The 20,252-nt window shown below is 44.5% G+C and overlaps 2 protein-coding genes across 6 annotated transcripts in view; one reads left to right on the forward strand and one right to left on the reverse strand.

The window, feature by feature from the left end:
* The window catches only part of UBAP1 (ubiquitin associated protein 1), a 38,304-nt gene extending 27,029 nt beyond the window's left edge, over positions 1-11,275 (forward strand). For 3 of the 4 annotated variants that reach the window (XM_016222856.2, XM_016222857.2, XM_016222855.2), the window contains 4 exons: positions 2,561-3,493; positions 8,586-8,768; positions 9,481-9,582; positions 10,144-11,275. In XM_016222856.2, the coding sequence (XP_016078342.1) occupies positions 2,561-3,493; positions 8,586-8,768; positions 9,481-9,582; positions 10,144-10,284 (1,359 nt within the window). In that variant the 3' untranslated portion in view covers positions 10,285-11,275. The remainder of the gene's footprint in view (positions 1-2,560; positions 3,494-8,585; positions 8,769-9,480; positions 9,583-10,143) is intronic. The other variant, XM_087822754.1, reaches the window with a different exon arrangement.
* A 1,428-nt stretch (positions 11,276-12,703) lies between these two features.
* KIF24 (kinesin family member 24) overlaps positions 12,704-20,252 on the reverse strand; it is a 50,494-nt gene continuing 42,945 nt past the window's right edge. For both annotated transcript variants that reach the window (XM_087822752.1, XM_016222852.2), the window contains 3 exons: positions 15,075-17,315; positions 13,772-13,865; positions 12,704-13,240 (listed from right to left, as the gene is read on the reverse strand). In XM_087822752.1, coding sequence (XP_087678878.1) covers positions 13,100-13,240; positions 13,772-13,865; positions 15,075-17,315 — 2,476 coding nt within the window. In that variant the 3' untranslated portion in view covers positions 12,704-13,099. The remainder of the gene's footprint in view (positions 13,241-13,771; positions 13,866-15,074; positions 17,316-20,252) is intronic.

Raw genomic sequence — 20,252 nt, forward strand, 5'->3', positions numbered from 1 at the left:
CTTTTTTACTATTAATAATGCTGCTATGAACATTTGTATACAGGTCTTTTTGTGGATATATGCTTTCACATTTCTTGGGTATATACCTAGGAGTGGAATTGCTGGGTCATATGGTAACGATAATCTTTTCAGGAATTGCCAGACTTTTCCAAAGTGGCTGCATTATTTTATAATCACACCTACACTGCATGAGGGTTTCAGTTTCTCCCTGTCCTCTCCAGCTCTTGTTATTTTCTGTCTTTATACATCCTTGTGCAGTAGTCTCTTACTGTGGTTTTGATGTACATTTCCCTAATTACTAATGATGTTGAATATCTTATATATTTTTGAATACTAAATTGATTGATATTCCTTTTGTTTGTGGAGACTTTAGTGGACCAGGAAAGATACAGATTTCTCTTATAAAGTTTTACCTTGTTTTGTTTGCCTGGTGACTTTTATTGATAACAACAAATATTCAGTAAACACCTCTGTGTGTGCAGGATACTATTAGCAATATGATTAAAAAACACCCTCATCTTCTTTCATTAGTTCTCATATTATTCATCACTTTGTTGATCCATTAAAGAAACTTGTTTTGAATGCTGTGAATTTTCTATTTATTTGATCAGTGTTCACTATACTCATAGCACCCACTAATAACAAAAGGGGATCTCTGAGCTCTATTCCTGTGTGGGCCAGCTGAAATGTTTTGTTCTCTAATTGCAGAAAAAGCGTTAAGTTTTGACTGCCTGGGGTCTCCGTGGGGAATTTGGCTGTGGTATTGATGCTGGATCCCTCCCTATGCAGGAAGAGTCAGACCTAGAGCCATAAACAGCTAGCTTGAAGCTTCCTATAACTTTGTCATATTTGCCATTACATGGTAATACATATCAATTTTTCAGTTGAAAATTCATCAAGGGGAGTCAGCAAAACCCCCCAAAAAACATACATAACCCTTGCAGCCATGGTCTGGAAAGTTTTCATTGAATGTGGTGGTGGTAGCCACAGTGGTCTTTAGTGTCAAGGTTTAGAGTAGATTCTGTTGTCATTCATTCATGGGCTGGAATTGCCATGTAATAGCTGTGTAATCTTGTACAGATTGCTTAAACTCCCCAAACCTCATTTCCTCTATAAAATGGGGATAATTAGTTTTTAAGGTTGCTATAAGGATTAAATAAAATAATGCACTTATAATGCTTACTCTGGTTTCTGGTACTCCATAAATTTTTTGCTGTTATTATGTATTATAGTACACTCAAACTACATTCTTATTTTTTCACTGTAATATTTCTGCTATCTTTTCCTGTATTTTTTCTATGTTCCACATATTCTACATTACTTTAGTAAATAAAAAATAAAAGCTCAGTGAAATTTTTTTTAAAGGAAAGAAATTTCCAATTATTCTTGGGAGTAAAACATCAGACACCTGTGTTTACAGGGAGCTGGAAGTTGGTTACAGCCTCAGTTTCTGGTAGCCCAGGTGTTTCTGAGGCCCAGCAGCTGGCTCAGGGGTGTAAATAAACTTGACATGTGCATTTCCAGGCTTCTCTTGTGTTGTTTGAAGCGGAAAGCTTGGGAATGACCAGAGGTGGTTTATTACTATGTTTCTTCTACTCTCTTTTCTCTGCTTTCCCTCTCTTTTTTACTGTTAATATGTCTCCAACCTTGAACATGCACACAAGACATTGATTAGCTTTGGTGCTTTAGAGTGAACACCATAGGTTTTGTTATCTTCTATTCCTAGGTGAATTTTGTTTCTATATAATAGGTGTACTTTTTCAAGTGTGCAAATGAAATTTTTGTAAATTTAGCTATACTTTAAGATATTGTTAAGTTAACCATGAAGTAAATCCTTGTGCAATTTACTTTGTAAAATCTTAATTTGAATATGTCTAGATTTCTTAATAGCAGTTTTCTTGCATTTAGAGCACAATCTGTTCATTATAATTTGATGGTGGTTTAAGAAGCGTAGAATCTTTAGATTGCCTGGGCTCTACCACTTAACAACTTTTATTACCTTGGGCATACCCTTTGTAAAGAATGATAACAGTAGTACCTACTTTAAAGGGTTGTTGAGAAAATCTAGAGAGCTATTACATAAACTGTGCTTTGAATCATTTGTGGTACCTTTTAAGTGCTTCTTAAATGTTAGGGATTGTTATTATTGAGCACATTATTTATTAGGACATGTGCTAGATAATAGAGACCTTAAGGCTTAAAGCCCAGTTTGCTGCCCACAAGAGGCCTGTGATATTGTTGGGGAAGTGTTTAGAGAAAGATTAAAGCTACTGTGGTCACATGTGTTCTGTATCAAATGATAGAGACAGATGCTTTATAACAGTTCAGAGGAAGGAACAGACCATCAGGAAAGCTTCGTAGAGGAGGTGGCTAAGCTTTGAGCCACCAATGAAGACTTCTAGGAAGGGAAATGGCCTGAGGAGCATACTTTGATTAAATCCTATAAGATTAGGAGGCCTTAGTCCTCCTGAGTGGAGATCATCCAATACCCCTTAAATGCTGCATTGGGGAGGGGCAGCCATCTGGGTTCACCCCTTGTTTCTCTGATATATCTTTGCAGTATGACTTCTCCTTGGAAAAGAAAACCATTGAATGGGCTGAAGATATTAAGAAAATCCAAGAAGTCCAGCAGGAAGCAGATCGCAAGGCTGAGGAAGCAGAAGCTAACGTGAATTCTAAGAGTGGCCCGGAGGGTGATAACAAAATGAGCTTCTCCAAGACTCAAAGTACAGCCACAATGCCACCTCCTATTAACCCCATCCTTGCCACCTTACAGCACAACAGCATCCTTACCCCGACTCGGGTCAGCAGCAGTGCCATGAAACAGAAAGTTCTCAGCCCACCCCACACAAAGGCAGATTTCAATCCTGCTGACTTTGAGTGTGAAGAAGATCCATTTGATAATCTCGAGTTAAAAACTATTGATGAGAAGGAAGAGCTGAGAAACATTCTGGTAGGAACCACTGGACCCATTATGGCTCAGTTATTGGACAATAACTTGCCTAGAGGGGGCTCTGGGTCTGTGTTACAAGATGAAGAGGTCCTGGCATCCCTGGAGCGGGCAACACTAGATTTCAAGCCTCTTCACAAACCCAATGGCTTTATAACCTTACCACAGTTGGGCAACTGCGAAAAGATGTCGCTGTCTTCCAAAGTGTCCCTCCCCCCAATTCCTGCAGTAAGCAATATCAAATCCCTGTCTTTCCCCAAACTTGACTCTGATGACAGTAATGAGAAGACAGCCAAGCTCGCAAGCACTTTCCATAGCACATCCTGCCTCCGCAGTGGCACGTTTCAGAATTCCCTAAAGCCTTCTACCCAAAGCAGTGCCAGTGAACTCAATGGTCATCATACTCTTGGGCTTTCAGTTTTGAACTTGGACAGTGACACAGAGGTGCCAACTCTGACCCCTTCTGATATCTCCCAGATGCCTTCCCTCTCTGTCTTGTCTGTGTGCACAGAAGAATCTTCATCTACAAATACAGGTCCCACGGTAAGCCTTTTAAATCCCACTAAATTAAAGGTCTGATTTCTAAATTCTACCCAGCAATTGCCACCTTCACATTCTTTTCAAGGTTTAGGGCAAGATGGGCATGGCCAAATTGACCTTGCTTATATAAGTATATGTAGTTCTGGTTATTTTTCTGAGGACAAGGATTATTAGTTCTGTACCTACCCTGGTTGATATGGGCTTGTTCCTGCCTGAGTCCTTTGGTCTTTTCCTTTGAAAAGATAATGTATGTCATGTGAATAGTGTTTTCCTGCCTAATCAGTTTCTTTGCTGCATGTCTTGTGTTTGCATTTTTTAAAAGGCTTTCCTTTTTTGTATCTTTTAACTTTTTCCTATTACCTTTCTTCATTTTTTTTTTTTTTTTGATGTTTGTTTGGTACTCTTCATTATATCTTCTCCCTACCTCATTTTTCCTTGAAGTTTGGTTCTTGTGTGTACCATGGTTCAGCTAATTTGAGGTTGTTTCTTCAGACTGGGTGGTACCTTAGTACCTGAGAGATAATTTGTATTGGAAGTCCAGGCAAAACAGAAATTTGTCACTTTTAAACCTATAGGTTTTAGTACTGCCCCCCCCCCCCAAGAATTTTGCAGTTTTCTCCAAAGGGAGGGGGAGAGGGAAGGGGAAGGTGGGAATTCAGATTTAATGTTGGAGTATGGGTTGATTAAAAAGTTGCCTAAAATAGTAAAAAGATGTTGCTGTCTTCCAAAGTGTCCCTCCCCCCAATTCCTGCAGTAAGCAATATCAAATCCCTGCCTTTCCCCAAACTTGACTCTGATGACAGTAATCAGAAGACAGCCAAGCTAGCGACATCTTTTCATCTTTTAGAAAATCTGATTGTCACACAAAAAAGTTGCACATGCAGTGAGATTACTTTGTCACAGAGTATAGGCTTAGCTCTTGATGTGGTTGTTTCAGCAGCACAGAATATTATTGTTGCATTCTAGGATAGAAACCATGGAAGTCCAAGAACCTTTTGCTATACCAGTCTATAGATTCTTAAAATGACAGCCTATCAAAGACAGTATTTAGAGCCAGAAAGGAGCCTGGTTGTATTGGTGGGATCTCTCAGATACCAAAACAAGCCTGCTATTAGTTGGTAGAAAGCTGAGCCTCGGCCTGCTTATAGCAAGAGTAAGGTCCCAGCAGTAGCATTCTTGGTAAATTACTGTCTCTGTGTCAAGTGCTTCCATTGTCAGGAGAGCTCACTGCTGCTTGTAACTTCCATGGACCTTGGCCAGATAAACTCTATAGAGTACAGAACACTCTGGTGTTACCTTCTAGGAATGAGCTTTCATCCTAACCCCTCCTGGTTCATTGTTGGGCTGTGGTCAGCAGGATACTCCTTCATGACTTATTGTATACTTTAGAGAAATTAAAAGCACTCTGGGAAAGATTGGGGATCCTCAGCCACTCCCCACCCGCCACTCCCCCTTAAAGCTATAGTAACCATTTAGATGAACTAATCACAGAGCTCTTTTTCAAACCAGAGCACTCATCATTCTTTGACCGACCTGATTGTGAAGTTTCTTTTGGATCCATTCATTTTAGGGTGGGAAGGGCCCTGTTTCTTGCTGGCTTGGGGACCTGCTGCCTTCAAGGGGCAGATAGAAACAGAACTGGAGTTTGGTGGTGTTCTGAGGAAATCATGACCCTTATCCCTAGAGAGCAAAGCCTGGTTTCCATCCTGGCCCTCTTTCTTAGTTTGTCTTTGAAACTCACAGTGAGAACCTTTCCTAGTGAGAGAGACTCTTCCCTCAGAGATAGTGACTTGAGGCCAGGGGTGGTGGTGGTATAGTCAATTGGGCTATTATTACACACCCTTCACTTAGGAACTCCCAGGGAAATATTCCTGGAATTTGGTTCTTGTTGGCTATTTTAGGCCCAATGTTTGGGTCTTCTTCAGATTTTGATTTCATGTTACTGTTTATATAAACTAATCTTAATAGTTGAGAAATCCATGGGATCATCTTAAGAGAACAATCTTATAATATGCCTTTATTCTGAGTCCAGTATAAAACTACCTGACCTAGCTCTAGCCAGTGTCTCTTCCCACTGTCCCCCAACTGCTCAGGGACCTTGCTCTGTTTACAGGGTAGGCTTATTCCACCAGTGGATTTTCTTTCTCCAGGTGTGAATACACTCTTCTTACATAGTCATTTCAGCGCAGTATTTCTGGCTTTTCCTTTACACTTTCGAGTTCTCAATTTACTAATTGTGGCCAATAAGCATAAGATTAGTGCCAGTTTTCTTTTAACTTGTATTTCAAACAATATTTGACATATAGAATCTCTTAGCATTAGGTGTTTGATCAAATCTCTTGATCATTCTTTTGTTGCCATTGCTTTAATACTTTAAAAGATCATCTTCTCCATTTCTAGATTTTAAAAATGAATTTATTTTTATCAAAGTAATACAAGAACATTTCAGTGAAATCAAGTAGCATTTAAAAGGCTTATATTGAATCCCTAGCCAGGTGGCTCAGTTGGTTGGAGTGACTACCTGCACACCAGAAGGTTTCTGATTCCATTCCTGGTAAAGGTGTGTTTGGGAGGCAACCAATCAATGTTTCTCTCTCTCTGTCCCTCCCTCCCCCCTCTTCTCTCCCTTTCGCTCTCCCTTTCCTTTACTCTCTCTCAAATACAAATGAAAACATACCCTTTGGTGAGGATTGAAAAAAAAAAGGCTTATATTGAAAAACCGTGGCTCCTTGCCTCAACTGTCTCCAACTCCGGTTTTGCTTTCTGTTAGCCAGGCACTTTAAGCTGTTTCTGCTGGAATTTCTCTCTCTCTTTCTTTTTTTTAAATGTTTGTTGATTTCAGAGAGGAGGTGAGAGGGAGAGATAGATGGAAACATCAATGATGAGAGTGTCATCAATTGGCTGCCCTCTGCATGCCCCCTACTCGGGATCAAGCCCGCAACCCAGTCACGTGCCCTGACCAGGAATTGACCCGAGATCTCCTGGATCATAGATCGATGCACAACCACTGACCCACACCAGCTGGGCAGGATTTATCTATTTCTAAGTAAAATGCTTATATTGTTTTTTCTAAATTTATCCATTTTAGACAGTTTTATACTTCCTTTTATAGTTGCTGAGGATTTAGCTCTTATAGTAGCTCCTCCTCCACCTTATTCCCAGATCCTCCATCACATTTATATCCCAAATTTTGGTAAGTTAATGTTATTTATTCACAGTATTATGAGAGGATAAATATGTATTGCCAAATTCAGATAGTATATGTGATTATTTTCCCCCCCAGCTTTTTCTTTCTCATAAATTGCCCTGTTTAAAAAGTTGGCATAGTTTCTTTGTATCCATTTCTGATTTTGTTCAAATGCTCCAAAAGACCTATCAAAGACTTAATGGTAATTTTATTTTCCCATTCAAACATATTGGTTACCCTGTCAGGTTTTGAGTCCTCGAATATCCAAAAATGTCTTAATTTTACCATCATGTATGAATTAATAGCTTGGCTGTATTTAAATTTCTTAGTTGAAGATCATTTCCCTTTAAGAATTTTCAAGACATTGCTTCTTTAAAAAAGTTTTTCAAAAATTGAAGTATAAGCTCCACGGATCTAGTATTCCATATTCCTTTGCCATTCTAAATTGTTCTTCCCACCTTGCCCCCAAGCTGTTGGGATTTTTCCCCTTTATTTCTGGATATTTGTATTTTACCAATGATGGGCCGTGTTCATTCATTGTGTTAGGCGCTCCTTGATCCTTTCAAACTAAGGCTCAGGCTCAGTTTAAAAATCTGGGATTTTTTTTTTGGTAGTGGTGGAGGGATGTCTTTGATAATTTTCTGTTCATTTTCTGGAATTTCCAAAACCGGATGCTGTATCTCCTTGTCTGTTTTCCTAATTTGCTATCTTTTTCTATTTCCTAGCTCTTTGTTTTACTTTCTGGGATATACCCTTGACTATCTTACAACCTTTAAAAATATCTCACAACCTTTTAAATAAAAATTTTACTTTATTATATTTTAAATTTCCAAGTGCTTTGTTGTTGGAGGCTTAGCTTTCTATTCCATGTTTAAGAGTGAGGCACTAAAATAAAAATAATCAAAAGGGGAGAATATGTGAAGTTTAATGATCAGCAAGCACAGCCCAACACACATATTCCCCCCTTTTGATTGTCGACAGCAGATTCCCCATGCCCCCATAAAAAAGGAAATAAAGAAAATTTTGTTGAAACACTTTTCCTGGTTCTTGGGAGCTGGGCCAAGCTGCAAAACAGCTTGTGACCTTGTTCCCATGGTAGTTTGGTCCTTTGGCCTTCATGCCTTGGGCCTGAGTCATTATCAGAAGTGATGGGAGGAGGTAATCATGGGATTTTGTCTGCCAGTCAGACTGGGGTTAGTAGGTTGGGTGGCAGGGAGCAGGCTGCCTATAGCCAGTGCCGTCCACATTCCAGTCCTTAAAGGGCACAGCCTGGTGTGGCTAATAGTCCTTCAGCCCTGGCTCTGTAGGACAGCAGCTGTAGCGGGGAATCGAAGCACAACATGGGGCAAAGGTGGAATACCCTCAAAGCTCTGGGTCTCTGAGCTGGCCGTGTGTGGGAACAGCGCTCGCAGTCTGCCCAGCCCAGTGATAGAAGTGAGGATAGAGACATTGTTGGGAGAGGCAGCTCCAGACTTTGGGGTATTTGAGATGAACGATCCCTTCACAGCCTAGGAAAGGGATAATGGAGCCCTGGGGGGTAATTATGGCAGCCAGCTTGGGCTTCAGTCCTGTGGGCAGTCTCAGAACTTCGACTCAAGCCCAGGGGATTTGGGTATGGAAGGGCATGTGGCTCTTGTGGTGCTTTCTCATTCTGCAAGGTGGGCTGAGGGCAGAGGACAGCCACACTTTCATAAATGTCTTCCCAGCGTTTCAGCTGGAGCTTCCCTACTCTTCATTCCTCTTCAGGATGTCTTGCCAGCCACTTGGCCCTTTCTCCCAGGCAGGCTGCTCTGACTGGGGCTTTGATTAGTGTCAGAAATGGCAAGCCCCTATACTGGGCCATTTCAGTGACATGTCTTCTGGGACCCACATCTTCTTGTCTTGATCCTCTTGTTTCTCCACCACCAGGCCACACCTCCTAATTTCTCAGTGTCACAAGTGCCCAACACTCCCAGCTGTCCCCAGGCTTATTCTGAACTGCAGATGCTGTCTCCCAGTGAGCGGCAGTGTGTGGAGACAGTGGTCAACATGGGCTACTCATATGAGTGTGTCCTGAGAGCCATGAAGAAGAAAGGAGAGAATATTGAACAGGTGAGCATTTGATCGTCAGGGGTGGGGAAGGTTGTGGGGGTGCGTGGTCAACCATAGAGCGGTCCTAGACCTCTGGAGCTGAAGTAGTGTCCTGCCTCTATCCTAGAGCCCCTCAGACTTACAGCACCAGTGTCTGTTCCTGTGAGTTTGGGGGGACACTAAGAGTACTTTGTTGGGGGAAACCAGCAGCCTCAGCAGCAGTGTCTCTGCTTTGGGGCTGCTCTGGAACCTAGGCTGAAGGAAAGCCTTGAGAGTATTGGAGTTGTTGGACTGTTACCCAACTAACTCCCTTCTCTGCTCCTCCTGAGTGCACACGCTAGGGTTGAGGTGGTCATCTTTCTTCCAGAGATGTTTATACTGTCATAACTGCCCAGGGAGTTCCAAAATAGGGTACTGGAGTCCTAAACCTTAGGTGCATTTTCTGACTTGAGCTATTTCTTAGAGGAATATCCTGCCCAAGCTATGGAGTTAATGTTCTGGGAGATATGAGTCAGCTGCAACAGGAACTCCTTTGAAAAATGATTACTCATGTTTAGAAGGGTGTGCCTGTCTGTCCAGCAGATAGTCACTGAGGTCTTGCTGTGTTGGATACAGATTAAGTCACAAAATCAAGTCCTGCCCAGGATCTAATAGGGTGGGGAGCACTTGCTGGCTTAAGACTCTTGGGAAACAGGAGTGGCAGTAGGTGCTTAGACCTCGTTTTTTTCCGTAGATTCTCGACTATCTCTTTGTACACGGACAGCTCTGTGAGAAGGGCTTCGACCCTCTTTTAGTGGAAGAGGCTCTGGAAATGCACCAGTGTTCAGAGGAAAAGGTAGGAACCTTCATGCCCTCTGGAAAGGAGGAGCAAAGTAGTCCTCTGGGGTGCCCTCCTGGCCCACAATCCCCTTTCCCTACCAGTGACTGCAAGCAGAGGAAGTTGAAGCACAGAATCTCCAAAATGTCCAGATAGGTGTTTGGCTACTTTGGGTGTGTTTGGCTCAGATGAAACATTGAGTTGAAGACTACCAAGAATCCCACAGAAGGGAAGGGGGAAAGTGACCTGGGCAAAAAGCATACTTTTGGATGACTGGGAAGATTGTTAGTCACTTTGCCTAGCTTGCTGCCTGGAGAGCAGCTGTTTCTGGGTTGAGTATTTTACCTTTGTGGAAGTGTGGATGTGGGTGGAACGAAGGTTAGCAAGAGTTGGGGCTGTAGCATCAGCCTATCCCCCAGCTTTCTTCACAGCCCTCCTCTGCTTGCTAGGGGACCTCAGAGAGCCTCAGAAGGCTCTGGTAAAGAATGCAGACTCCCCCAAGCAGCCCCCTACACACACATTTCTCCACTGAGCCATTTGGCCGGACCCTTCTTTAATCTGTACTGTTCTGTCTCTTAGATGATGGAGTTTCTTCAGTTAATGAGCAAATTTAAGGAAATGGGCTTTGAACTGAAAGACATTAAGGAAGTTCTGCTATTACACAACAATGACCAGGACAATGCTTTGGAAGACCTCATGGCTCGGGCTGGAGCCAGCTGAGACCAGGCCCTGCCTAAACCCTGCCACGGAACCACCCCTGCAGGAGGCCCTGAGGAGCCCACCTGTGGGGAAGGAGATGGGGCACACGTCCAGATTTTCTTTTGGGGGTGGAAGGTCAGGTGTGGAGACAACTTGCCAGTCTCTATGAGCTTAGGCCCTGAGCTGGGGAGAAAGTGGGAAAGATTTGGGCATGTGAATGCCCTTAGAACTGTTTTGGCTCCTTCCATATTAAATGTATTTGTATTTTTGAGAAGTGTCCTTCCCACCTTGGCTCTCCAGAGATGTCTCTGGTTTTTCTGGGGGTCTGTTTGTCCTCAGCTGAAACCTGGCCTGGCTGCCAAAGGAGTCGTGGAGAAAGGGTGGGAGGGCCAGACTCAGTGCTGCTCTGGGGCTAGCTGCTTCCCTCCTCTGCACTGGTAGACTGAACTCTAATCCAGGTTGAGTGCAATTGAAAGGTTCTTCCAGGGTTTGTTTATTTTTCCCCCTTTTAACAAAGTCTCTTAGTGTTACACTGGTTCTGCAATGTCACTGAGGTGCAAAGAATGCCCTTTTCTCCATGGGGTCCTGAGTTTGCCTCTTCTGCCAGGCAGTTACCATGCTTCCCTGACCCAGCCTATTTCTTTTGGTTTGGTTTGGACCACAATCCTCTGCTACCAGGATTTTAGAGCCTCTTGCTCTAGGAAAGTTGTCACATTAAGAAATCATTGGCCCCTTCCCAGCACATTGAGTTGGGGAGAAACAGACCATGATTTAGTTGTCCAGCACTAACTCCACCTCAGTTCTCTTTGGAGAACAGCCTCTCCCACCAGCCCTCTGCTCTAGGATGATACAATAACACCTAGTCATAGAAATCAGTCTTTTTGGTTTGTTTTATATTATGCTGTACATCATTAAAGATCTAAATACAAAGGATATACAGTCTTGAATCTAAAGTAATTTGCTAACTATTTTGATTCTTCAGAGAAAACTACTAATAAAAATCTAAAAGGTATGTCCTGTTATCATAATTTCTTTATCGCCAAGGGCTGTTTTACCGGGGCAGGTGTATGTGTGTGAAGGGATTTCCTGCTTAGATTTGCTGGGAATGAAGGAGGACCTAACCATTTTCTGTCATTTCAATACTTTCTTCCCACTCTAGGCCTGTGGGACCCAGGAGCTGGCCTTCCAGTTTGCCCTGGTTTTGGTTCACAAAGGCAGGCCCAGAGGAAGGCCTGTTTAAACCTGATGTAGCTTGGTCTCTAGGCCAAGGACATATGTCTTCCTGTGAGACTGGAGGTGACAGGCTGGGCCTTCAAGGTAATTACCCACAAATGAGGAAGAAGTCCCTCTTCCTGTGATCCCAGGCGTTGATGTACTCTGCCACAGGCAGGACTGGATTCAGACTGCTTCACCAGCTCTCCCTCAGTGCTGTTGTAGCTGACAGAACTAGATTTATCCTTAAAGTTTCTTGTCCTTATACTTAATACTGTCCCATAGTCCTCTTGTGCTTTTGGCTGGAGGTGGGTTTAATTCATTCAGTGATCACTTGTGAGAGTGCAGAATCTTTGGGCCAGGAAGCACCAAGGTGGAAAGAGGCTGCCCTCTTGTGGTCAGATCAGGTGTGGCCAGGGGTTGACAAAAGTTAGCAAGGAGTAGCAGGGCTACAGTCTCAGAAAGCAGTTAGTCTCTCTTCTGGCCTTTAAAATTAATTAAGCCCTTCTTTTAAAACTTTTAAAAGTTATTCTTTACCTGTAGGAAATTAAAGTTTCACAGCATAATGAGTGTCAGGGCCAAGGCTGTGACACCAAATCTCAATTTGACCCAGGGTGGCCTTGGTTAATAATGGGCCACCTGGAGGCCACTTTGTATTTCTTGTCTTAAGCTTCTTCCTGATAAAAAGATAGCAAGCAGAACTCAAGTGAAGATATGTGTGTGTGTGTGTAAAAATTCTGCTTCAGAGTCTCAGACTGTTGACTAGAACACCCAGTGCCAAGCTGGCTCTTTTGAGAGGGAGGAGTGGACCAGGGTGATCCTAAATGAAGGTGAGGCTAGGAGATGGACTCGCCTGAGAACCGTCAGCTCTTCACTATTCCATGAGTGGGTATGGTGGGTAAGGATTCTCAGGAGCCTGGAGCTGCCAACAGGTATATGAGGGCTATTGGGGCTTGTAAAATGTTGAGATGGAAAAGCAAAAGGCAGAGATGGAAAAAAGAATTGGACTGCAGGAAGGGAGAACTGAAAGCATAAAGCCTATCTCACATCAGTTGCTATTAAAGAAAGACGTAGCAAGTCAAGGTTTATTCATTTTACATTTCAAAAGCTAACCTAAAGCCCCAAATAATGGGGCAGAGCTCACCCTGCCCCTGCCCCACTAGCACCAGTGTTTTTATTTTTTGGCCGAGTCCTCATGACAGGCATAAAATTCACCTGATAAAGCTCGTGGGCTCGTTACCTTTACCAGCTTGTGACTACTGACCTCTAGGTTACCACCAATTACCCATACCGTTAATTTCAAATTCAGAAACATCTACAGGGTTATTATTAGACCCAAGTGTGTTTCCACAGACAAGGGGTAAGACAAATTCTCTCTCAGTCCCAAAGAAAACGGAGGAGCACATTAAGATGCTCCTGTGCTTGGAATTGATGGATAGAGAGGCTTGTCCCTGAGAGGAGCTCGGCCCAGCCAAGGCCATGTGTGACTGTGGAGAGGCTAGCATGGACAGGACCAGGGAGTGGGTTCTGATATCTGTAGGGATGACCTGGCAGAGGCCCTCCATCCCCTCAGAACCTAGCACAGGCTCTTGAGCTGCCCCTCCCACCCATACTGGATCTTGCTCTAAGATACCACTGTCCTTTCAGGGGCCTCAGACAGCCTATGGCAGGCCAGGTATAGCTGCAGCTGGTTCCTCAGACTCTGGATGCACTTGGACTTCAGAACCATGATTTCATCCAACTGGGTGACAAAATCTTCAAAATCCTGGTACAAGAAACAAAGGACAAATAGTGCTGTTGCTGGCCCTCTCCCAGATCTGCTTTTCTCTTGCAGGAAGATGTTAGAGCCCAAGCCCCTCCAGCTGGGAAAACCTGCAGGACAGTCACTATGGCACAGGGTGGGGCCCACTTCTCTGCATTTGAGACACTTTATATGTAGAGGTATTTTTCAGGGTAGGGAGTATTTTCGTAGAAGTACCTCTAGTCTGCAAGTGGTTCATTGTTACTGTCACAAGGAGGGGTCCCAGTAAGCCACTAGGAAGGCAGAATGGTGAAGGATAGAAGCCGGAAGCATTTTAACCTGGGAATGGGGAGTGTAGCACCATCTCCCACCTGTTATTGCACTCCCTCAAGGTATCCCAGAGGAGTGGAAAGAGGAGACCTAAGGTCCCAACAGTGGTTAGTGTGTGACAGCAAACCCTTACCCCACACCTAACCACAGCAAACAAAGCTGACCATCAAACTAGCTACAAGCTAATTCCCAACAGCCCCTGAGTGTCCAGCCAAGGCCACTTACATTAGGAGCCAGCTGGCTCATCAGGGTCTCTTCCTTGAAGCCCAACTCAGCCATTTCATCCAGCTGTTCCTGGTGTGCTCGGATGACCACCTGCCTGGGAATACCAGAGGGGATGCTGTGAGCCTTTGGGCCTCCCATATCTCTTTTTGGAGTTGAGCACCATTTCCAAGTCAGGAGCTAGCTCTGCCCAAAGTGGTCAAGGCTTTTTGACCAGGACCAGCTAACCTGACCTCCTCCCTTCTCCCCCCTCCCCTGTTCTCGGAACTAGGAAATAGCAGTGAGATACTGGGAGAAACAGGCTTCTGGAGCTGTCCCCTACCTCCCCAGGTACACTAAGGGACAGGCCTAGGTGCCGCTGCTACAGAGGAGCTGCCTACAGCTTTTCTGCAGAAAGGCTCAAGGCTGTGCTTCTGCAGTTTGCACACTTGGCACAAGGTAGAGCCTGTTGCCTAGCCTGCCGTCACTTCTACTTAAGGTATTCTGGCACCAAAGCAAAGGTGTTTGAGCTAGAAGCCAGAGGATCTGCCTTTTGTCAGACCCTACTGATGGGTATAGACCACAGAGACAAGATTGTCTGCCTGGGAGAGGCGTGCCCCTCACCTGTACATCCCTGCATGCTCTTTTCTTTGTCTACGGCCCTGGCCTGAGCACCAGTGAGCAGCAGACAGACAGCTAGCCTGGTATCAGGAGCCCCAGCAAAGGGGGCTGTAGCCTCATAAAGGAAGTATCTGTTCCCACAGGTTCACCCAGCCCTCCAGCTCCTAGGGGCCCTGCTAGATCTCTTTCTTTCACATCCTCTAAGGCTGCTGTCTCATTTCTGCTGCACCATCCACACACAGCATCCTTTGGGGAAAGCAGCCTCCCCCCCCATTTTTTACCTTCCCTGTCTTGGAAGGTAACCTAACCTGTCTTAGCTCTGGGGGCACAAGGCCACAGCTGTTGGGTCCTCGGGCAGCACTTCTAGGAACACAGACCAAACAGAATGAAGAGGATTCTGATCTCACCAGAGTTCATAGGCCTACTTACGGGGACAGATCCTTCCTTATCACTCACATCTCTGCTTTCCCAGGCAGAGGGCCCACCCACCCTGGCAGGCCTGCTCCAATTCATTTTATTCCTGCTATTCATGTCAGATGCATCTAGGCAGACTCCCTTGAGAAGCTGGACAAAGCCTTTCTCTAGTCGTACTACAGCTGACACAGCTAACCACAGCCATTCCCAGAACAGGCAAAATGTTAAATTAAGCTGGGGTTGGAGAGGGGTGCCAAAGGGGCTCATGTCTCAGGGGGAATGTCCAACTTACTGTGCACGTCCCAGGGTGGGCTGGTGCAATGCCCCAGCAGTCTTGGGAGAGCAGCTGGGAACCAGCGGAGAGCCTGGCCTTGCTAAGTGCCTTTGGATTGGCCTATGTTTGAGCCATTCCATGTCCTCACTGTAGCAGGGCAACTTGATGGAGTCTATGGACAAATCCAGCTCCTGCCAACTGAGCCCTGTCAGATGCTTTCTCTCCTGAGCCCAGGGCTGGTCAGCCATATCACTGCTTCCTGTTCGTTGGGTGGGTGTAGGCTCACACTGGGGTCCTCCAGTGTGTATGGTGGGTAAGGGCTTTCCCGGGAAACCCTGGGAGCTGTTCAGTTCTGTCTCCTCAGCATCGGCATCACACTGCTCACTAGCCACGTGCTCCTGGGAGAAAAGTGTAGTCTCTCTGCTCTGGTTGACTTCTCCCAGATCAATCTCCCTGTTGGGCAGCTTGTCAGATGGGTGCTGACAGATGGGTGATGGGGACAGAGCTGGAAGATCAGCACCAGGCTTATTGTCAGGGGGAGATGATGAGAGCCACAGGTGCCCACTTGCCAAAGACACTGGCAGGACTACCTCTTGATCACCAGGTGACACTGTGTGGCCCATAGCTGGCCCCCCTGTGCCCGCTAGACTGTGTGTAGCCCCATCCTGGGCTGGCTGGTTTAAGGAAGGAAGGCCCTCATCATCAGGGTTCTCCAGGAGGGACACAGTGAGGGGGGCCATCAGTTCAGAAGCATGTTCAGAACACATGCCTAATTCCTCTCTAGAGTCTTCTCCTTGGAAAGGGTTACTGTTTTTCATTATTCTGGTTGCCACATTTGGGCTGCCTTCACTGGGTTCTCTCAGAGATGTGCTGACTGTGTCTCTTTGGTCTGGGGACCCAGCAACTGCAATGAGGGATAGTGAGGAAGTGAAACCATCTTCCTTCAGGGATGGCGAGCTGCCCTCAGCCTGCCCTGGAACTTCACTTCTGAAGGCATCCTGTTTGAGATCAGAGGTTGAGCTGCTGCCTCTTTTCTGGTTATATACAAAGTCTACCTGTGAGCAGTAAGGCTTCTCTGCCAGTTTGTCTCTGGGAGAAGGCCCTGAGGAGGTAGAGTCCTCTTCTCTGCTCCAATCCAAGGGCACCTTACTTGGGCTGTGGCTGGGATCAATTGCTGTTCTTCTGTGGCTTGTGGGATCCCTGGAGTACATCCAGCTTCCAGTTAGATCCTTCTCATCACCATCTAACCCGGGGCTAAAAAACAGACTCTGCTGCCTTCCAGTCACCTGCTCCTCAGGACCCTGTTCCCTCTGATGAAGGAAGAATGAACCTTCGCTATTCTTCAGGGTGTTTCTGTGCTTTGTGGTCCTCTTACTGGAGACATGTGAGAAAGAATCTTCACTGAAATCACTGTCATCAAGGTCCTCAGCTTGGCCCCCATCATGACTCTCAGAATAAGAGTGTGAGGGAGGAGGAGTCTCATTCTGGAACTGCTCCTCTTGGGACCTGTGCTGGCATAAAAGCCTTTCCAGTGGTTGGTACTTTAACTTCTGTTGGAGGAGAGGTGGCTGCTGGAACTGCTGGTGGTAAAAGCGCAAATGTTCCTCCCTCTCCTTTTGATGTGGAGGTATGTTTGTCCAAGCTTCAGAGGCAGGCCTGGCAAGCGTGTCCCCCTTGCTGCCCTGACTGTACTCTGCTAAGTGGTGGATGCTGCCAAAGGAGAGATCAACTCGTGACACAAGCTGCTTCTGCACTGGCTGCACAGTCTGCACTTTCTTGCACTTGTTGGTCAGCTTACCATGCATCAGGTCTTGTCCTGGGCCAGGGGTCCTGCCTCCCCACCCAAAGGCAGTTTTGTTGCCGATTTGATTTTTCTCAGAGCACAATGAAGCTGACTCTTCTTCCCTTTTTTTGGCTAACTGTCCAGACCGCACAGTTCCTTTGACAGGGCTAGTCTGAGTGACCCACTCTTGAGGAGGACTCCCTCTGGAACCACCCTTTTTACCAGGGGCTTTAGGTGCAGAAGTAAAAGGGATGTTGGGTGGGTGGCTGGCCAGAGGATAGGCCTTCCCTCTTGTGGAGCCAGGTGCCACTGTAAGTGACTGCTGAAGCCCCAGCTTGACTTTTTTGGGAGAACACTTGTCCCCTGGCAGGGCCACAGGGGAGCTCTGAATTCGTTTTGGAGAAGAGTTTCCAGATGTCCGATTTCGACTGGCAGCTGAAGTGCAGCATTTGATGCCTTTCTTTAGTTCTTTGACCCTGTAAATGACCATTTTATGTTAAATGTGATTCTTCACGTTCTATAATTCCTTCCCTACAGCTTTCAGGGAAAACAAAACCAAAGCAAAGTATTACAAGGATTGGGAGTTGTTTTTTTTATCTGGAAAGAATATGAAAAAATGGGGAGATGCTATTTCAGCATGAGATTCCTCTTTCTACTTGAACAAAAAAGACCAATGTTGTCTCTGAGGATATAAGCATGCACCCAACATTCCATAATCAGAAGATTTTTGGAAATCACCACAGTCCCATGTGAGGGACAGGCCAGAAGAGCTGGTGTCAGAACTGCACTATGTCCAAGCAGGGCCCACTCCATACTTCCTGAAGATGGGCCAACTCAGGAGCTTCATGTCTTCCACTCACCCATTCATTATTCTACAAACAGAAAATAGAGCCCTCTTTTCCTGAAAACCACCTGCTTTCAGGCTTCTGAGAAATGAGTTCCCTCAAACCTGCTAGACATTTCAGGAAGCAAAAGCCCTCTGGAAATAAGCAGGCTTGTGCTAATACCATTAAGGGAAAAATGACCATTCCCAGGGTTTCTCAACCTTAGCACTAGTGGTATTTGGGGCCAGGTAATTCTTTGTTGTGGGGGATTGTGCCGTGCACTGTGGGATGTTTTACAGCACCATTGGCCTCTATCCACTTGATACCAGTAGTACTTCTCCCCAACCACAACAATCAAAAGTGTTTCCAGACATTGCCAAATGTCTCCAGGGAGGCAAAATTGCTCCCCAGATAGAGAAATAGAAAACCATGCCCTATTCCACAAGGGAGTTTTAGAGAACACAGAAAAAAATCAGAATTCTGCTAGGATTCAGTTGTCAAGATCGAAGTCTCTTACTCTATGATACTTAACACAAAAACACTGTAAAAAATTAGGAATTACATGGAGTGAAAATGTAACTCTCCAGTGGTTTGTTTGTAGATTCCACATTGAAATCCCCTAGGAGGGAGCAGTACTTCTGCCTGGGGGCTCCTGGAAAATGTCTTTTCTATTGTTTTGATTTTTTAAGAAGATTTTTAAAAACATTTTTAGGGAGAGAGAGGGAGAGAAAGAGCAAAATATTGGTGTGATAGTGAAAAATTGATTGGCTGCCTCCTGCACGCCCCCTACTGCAGGAAACTGCAACCTGGGCATGTGCCCTGACCAGGAATTAAACCAGCAGCCAGTGGTATTTGGGGCCAGGTAATTCTTTGTTGTGGGGGGGCTGCACCTTCTTGGTGCATGGGACAATGTTCAACCAACTGAGCCACACCGGCTGGGCCATTGTTTTGATTTTAATCCAATCCTCAATGGGGGCTAAATGACCCCTCTGGCCATTTCTGAAAACCAAGATAGTAAATCTGACACTGAAACTTGATTTAAATCTTCCTTTTATGTCTGAGAAGCAAGGCAGTCAGATAACACAGCTAAGCAAAGAAATGTAGCAAGACATAATTGTGTCCATGTATGGGCCTTTGCTTAGGTGCTGCAGTAGGGCACGCATACAAGGAATGGGCTGACAGGTGCCACAGCAAGTCTAGATGGTTCCAAATTACTTTCTGCTATTAAAATTTGAGCTATTTTAGTTTCATTAAGAGAGAAACACCAAAATTCCTCCAAGGAGTAATAGTAAATAATTCTAGAAACCTGAGTGCCAGAAGGGATCTTACAGGTAATTTGGTCATTGATGCTAAATTCTTCTAATGTACTCTGCCTGTTTCCTAAATCACTCTTGTCACTGAGCTCTCTTCTGATACACCTGTTAGGGGTCTAGCTGGAACTTTATTTTTAGACTATTCAGCAACATTTTTCTAGTATGTGGAGAAATGTAAATTTTAAATGAGAGAAAATTTAAAAATAAGCAATAAAATCATCCTCATCCTGTATGTGCATAGATTATCACCTAAAATTAACTTAGGCCTCATTTAAGCACATAAAATAAATGGCTTTCATATTTATTTTCAATAATTTATCAGACTGCTTTGAATGGGAGATATTGTTTCTATTGTACTTTTTCTATTCTTTTGTGTGTGTTTTTTAAACCAAAATTATTTCAAATAATTTCTTAATTGTATTCAATACATCCCCTATGATAAGGGGTCATTTTCATCTTCCTTTGCTGAGCATTGAGAGGAATGTTTTGTTCTCTGCTCCTGATGAAGTTCAAGCAAATGATATGTCTAAGATTTGGGGACTGGGTGGGGTTATGAAACAAGATCGGTTTAGTTAATAACTGTTGAGGCAGGGTAATGAATACATGGAGGAAAAGAACTTCAAGCCATAGTGGTTTTTTGAAAACAATTTTGGATCATCATACATCTTCTATCTGATCTCAGTTTGGGAAGTAGCCACTTTCTTCTAGCAGTGCCAGTGTGCTGGCATTAGGAAAACCATGTAATAAAGGAAACCTCCTTCAGGAAACTTATTTGGGGGACCTACTAATATTACTATTGTTAAGGTTAACATATATTGAATTCTCACTATATGCTGGGCATGGTGCTAAGCTCCTCATACATATTACCTCATTGTTCCACATAACTTATATGAGGTAGGTGCTATTACTATTTCCTTCTGGAAGGAAAGTGGGGCTCAGAGAAGTTGAAAACTTGTTCAAGGCCACTCAACTAGCTAATGGCAGAGGCAGGGTATTAGCCCAGACAGTCTGACTCCAGAGCCCACTCTTGTAACCACTCTGTAAACTCTCTCTCCTATCTAAATGAGGTAAGGTACAGAGAGGACCTCACACAAACCCTGATACCCAGGAGGAGCCCCTCCTTTCACTCGTGAATATTTATTGTGCATCTACTAGGTAGCAAGTATTGTCTGGGCAGCAGATATATAGTGGAGAAAAAGATACAAAAGGTTCCTATTCTCATGGAACTTAAATGATAGCTCATCTTTCCTTTTCAATGAGTTTCATAAAATGCCAT

Source organism: Miniopterus natalensis, chromosome 12 (assembly GCF_054644295.1).
Source record: "Miniopterus natalensis isolate mMinNat1 chromosome 12, mMinNat1.hap1, whole genome shotgun sequence".
NCBI lineage: Eukaryota > Metazoa > Chordata > Mammalia > Chiroptera > Miniopteridae > Miniopterus > Miniopterus natalensis.